The sequence below is a fragment of the Sinocyclocheilus grahami genome, unplaced genomic scaffold, assembly GCF_001515645.1.
Source record: "Sinocyclocheilus grahami isolate Dianchi unplaced genomic scaffold, SAMN03320097.WGS_v1.1 scaffold1244.1, whole genome shotgun sequence".
Lineage (NCBI taxonomy): Eukaryota > Metazoa > Chordata > Actinopteri > Cypriniformes > Cyprinidae > Sinocyclocheilus > Sinocyclocheilus grahami.
Genome location: NW_015506423.1, coordinates 49,210 through 53,408, shown reverse-complemented (window position 1 = coordinate 53,408; position 4,199 = coordinate 49,210). Strand labels below are relative to the sequence as shown.

At 36.7% G+C, this 4,199-nt stretch overlaps 1 protein-coding gene across 1 annotated transcript in view; it reads left to right on the top strand.

The window, feature by feature from the left end:
- Positions 1–3,652, top strand: part of LOC107568443 (transmembrane and immunoglobulin domain-containing protein 1-like) — a 21,336-nt gene extending 17,684 nt beyond the window's left edge. The window contains exons 3-4 of the mRNA XM_016254414.1: positions 2,958–3,248; positions 3,503–3,652. Coding sequence (XP_016109900.1) covers positions 2,958–3,248; positions 3,503–3,618 — 407 coding nt within the window. The 3' untranslated portion in view covers positions 3,619–3,652. The remainder of the gene's footprint in view (positions 1–2,957; positions 3,249–3,502) is intronic.
- The last annotated feature ends 547 nt before the right edge of the window (positions 3,653–4,199 follow it).

Here is a 4,199-nt window from a genome sequence, read left to right as displayed (position 1 = left end):
TCGCCAATAACTAGAGCACTTTGATCAGGTTTCTCAGTGGGTGCGTCACTGAGTGGGGAGAACCTGTTTAATGTTTTGATCGGAACGGAAGAGCGGTGTTTTGACCCGCGACTATGCTGCCTCACAGTCACCCAGTTGCCCTGCTGCACGGGCTCTAGAACCGGAACCGAACAATGTACAGGACTCCCTGAGCTAGTCGCATACAAAGCCGTATCTAGAGCCCTCACATTCTTACTGTCCTCAATTAAAGTTTGGATGTGTGTCTCTAATTCTGAAATCTTCTCTGTCAGCCTAACTATTTCCCTGCATTTATCACATGTGAATCCCTCGTCGCTGACAGAGAAAGATAAACTATACATGTGGCAAGCGGTGCAAACAACAATAGCAGGAGAAGAAGCCATTACGCACCGTGATTGATGAATGATTCTTACTTACCACAGTTGTTTGATGAACTTGTGAAAAAATGGAGCGAGAGAGAAAAGAAAAAGAAAACCGCAATAGGCGTGAATGGAAATGCTAATGACAAGCTAACCGGCTAACGAAGCTACACACGCGCTACACTCGTGGTTTTAGAATAAAAGCAAACGATCGAATTAATTAGATTAGTGTTAATAAAAATAACAATTGGTCCCTCGATATCTCTTTGCCGCCTTGAAGAATTCTCAGTTCCTTAAAGTGTAAATACGGCCGGGAAGCAAGAAAACACACATTCAAATGTATTCTCAATACTTCAATTTATTCATAGATACAAAGATATTATATAGGCATATGTCGAGGGGAGTTTCACCCTCTTAACCAATAAGGATATGAATGACATACACATATAGGATCTTTGGCCAAGAACATGTTTATATAAAATGGCCACATGTACAGAAAAACATGGACATATTAGGAATAGACTTTTAGCGAAGGCTGAGGCACTCTTCTTCAGAGTTCCTCACAAACTCCTTTACCCTTATAGTCCTAGCATTCATCTCCTTATTTGGGCATTTAAAACAAGAAAAACTAATGTATACATGTGCGAATGCATACCTTGAATATGAGTAAGAGATATGTAAAACATCATACAAGAGAGAGAGAGAGAAGAAGAAAGCAGATAGAGGAGGGGGGATTCAGAGAGAGGGAGAAAAAGGAGGGTGAAAGCATCTGGAACCTTAACAAGACAGAGAGTGTTTTCTAACAATTAGGTTGATAGATAATATCAGAATTATGGTGGGAATTAAGTTATATTTTATCACTTTAAACAACAGAGAGTGATAGTAAGATTCTACAGAAAAGTGAAGCTACAGGGAGCTACAATCACAAACCAGCAGCACGGCAGACAGGAAGCAGGAATAACACTGTCCAACAGTGACCAATATATATATATGATATGTTAATGATGAAGCGCTAATTTAAGTAATAAATAAGGTAATATATTATTCTAATATGGTTATTATATTTATTTTATTGGCATATATAACAGTTATCTGTACAAATTATAAAACACTATGACAAGGTAATATTTAATGTATTATATTATATATATTTATTTATTACATTTTATATTATCATCTCACACATGGATCGGCATTTTCTATAATGTCTAAATTCTAAATTAAAATACATGTCTGATAACTTAATATATAATTCGCATTAAACAAACAATATAATTCATATTCTCAAGGATTAAAGATTAAACTGAAAAAAATTTAAATGATTGCACTTTATTTCAAAAGTAATTACTAATTAGTTACATTACTAGTTACGTTACTTTTTTCTTCAACATTCACAGAACACTGTTATTTTTAACTAAAGCAAGCAGCTGCTGCGTGCATGGTTTGGCATGGCAGAATGCCAGCAAAGAGCACTGCATTTATAATCTCTAAAATACATCTCAGTTCAGTGCAATTTCACAAATCTCTGTTATAACACAATATATGCATAATGAATCTTTCATAATGTGTACAATTCGTGTGTTATAATGAGAGGATTCATGAACACGCAAATTTCAACACTGCATTGCTCAACGCTGCAAACACGTGTTATAGCCTAAATAGAAACTCTGCATACGCTTGCATCTGTTAATCATTTATATTTTATATTAGTTAATGTAGCTTTTGTGCAATAGATGAATAATAATGTATTTGTTTTAGATATTTTATGTTTAGATATTTCTATTTTGCGGGAGTCCCGTGAATCATTTTATTCTCCCGCATCCCGCGCTCACACACGAGTCTCTGCAAGTCTTGTCCCGCGCCGCACTCGGTTGCGTCGGGTCTCGCGGGAGAGCAGGTCTCTAATCCACTGGCACTTGACTCAACAATGCATGTGCTACATCCTTTTTACAATCTCTAGATTATAAAACACTGCATTCTGTCAGCAATGTAACGCGGCAGTAACGTATAGAGACCTCGGCTTGTAACTATACTCTAATTACTATTTAAAAATGATAAATAAATCATAATAATAAAATCTAATAAATCATGGATTCTCTAGTGTTGTCTGCATTGTTATTTACTTCATATCTGGTGAAAGGACAAAAAAAAAGAAAAGCGGATTTTCCTTTTCTAGAACTTAACATTAATGCATAAGGAGGCTATACGGATCCGGGATAGTTTAAAAGAATTCAGGTCTTATCAGGTCCATTCAGAAAAAGCTAATTTATTTTAATTACCTGAGACCCAAGGCCACTAATACTGAACCCGACTCATGTCCGAGGGACTCGTAGAAGTTTTGGACCCGAACCCGCTCGGATCTCGGGTCGGACCTCGGTTTTTCGGATCCAAGTGGACCCGTAAAGACTTCTAGTTTGAGGTTCGACCTGCATGATCAGCAACACTGCTTTCATTAGAAGCTTTAGGCAGTCAGGCTCTAATAGTAATGTATAAATGAGTCAATTACTCATTAAAGTAATAATAATCAATAAAACATTCCATTGTCAATTATTGCTTTCTACATATTTCTCTTTGTTTCAGCTCTGCCTGTTCCTGTCATCAGCAGTAACTCTTCACAATGTTCTTCATCATCATCACAGCAGAATTGTTCATTGGTGTGTTCAGTGGTGAATGTGAGTCATGAGACTCTCTCCTGGTACAAAGGAAACAGTTTATTGTCCAGCATCAGTGTGTCTGATCTCAGCATCAGTCTCTCTCTACCTCTGGAGGTGGAATATCAGGATAACAACACCTACAGCTGTGTGCTCAACAATCCCATCAGCAACCAGACTCAACATCTGGACATCATTGAACTCTGTCACACATGTGCAGGTACAGCAGCAATAATATTAGTGTTTATTCATTGAAATTATCACTGTCATGTTTGGGAAAAAATATTTTATATTTATATATTTAACTTTACTCTCTATTAAGATTTTCTCATTGATTAAAACTAATAAATAAATTATGAATAAATAGATATTCTGTATTATATTTGCTATGCTTTTGTTGGTGAAAGTATCAAAGTCTGTATGATTGTGCATTTCAATAAACTACTGTATCTGCTCTGTATTTTCCTCCTTCAGACTATGTCTGCTGTTGCGGTTTTATTGTAGCTGTGATCCGATTGGTCCTCTCTGCTGTGATGGGCGTGGCTGCTGCTGCTTTTCTGGTTTATGACATTAGATCCAGAAAATATTAACAGTATAATAGAGAACAGATACCACCAAGTGTAGCCCCTGATGTGAGCAGTGATTGACCACATTCTTATACCAGGACATTGGAGAATAATATACAAAATAACATAAAATATTGATATGAGTTGTACTTCCCCCTTAAGTGCAAAAAAAGATGATTGATCATGCTCATTTACCTAAATTACTTAGTTGTTACAAAGAAAGTTAACAGTTATGTTGTATCTGCACCATTGGGGATGATCATATCTTGAGCAAATGGTTATCAATTGTAGAATGGGAGTTGGTGTGGGACATCGAGAACAATCTCAGACATTTGTGTGTCATAACTTCATTAACATACAGAGCACAGCTGTTACAACTGGAGCAACTTCATTTACACTGTAGCATATCAGAGCGAATCAGACAATTTAAGATTCGATCAGAACATTGTTGAAACACAAGGAGCCAAATTCCACAAAGACGCCCAAGACAACATGGATGATCATAAATCAGATCCTAGCACCAGGCAGCCTGAAGCAAGTCCACCAACTAGCAGCTTTGAACAGCTTGCAACATTAACACAAAATAACACTTATTGATAATTCCA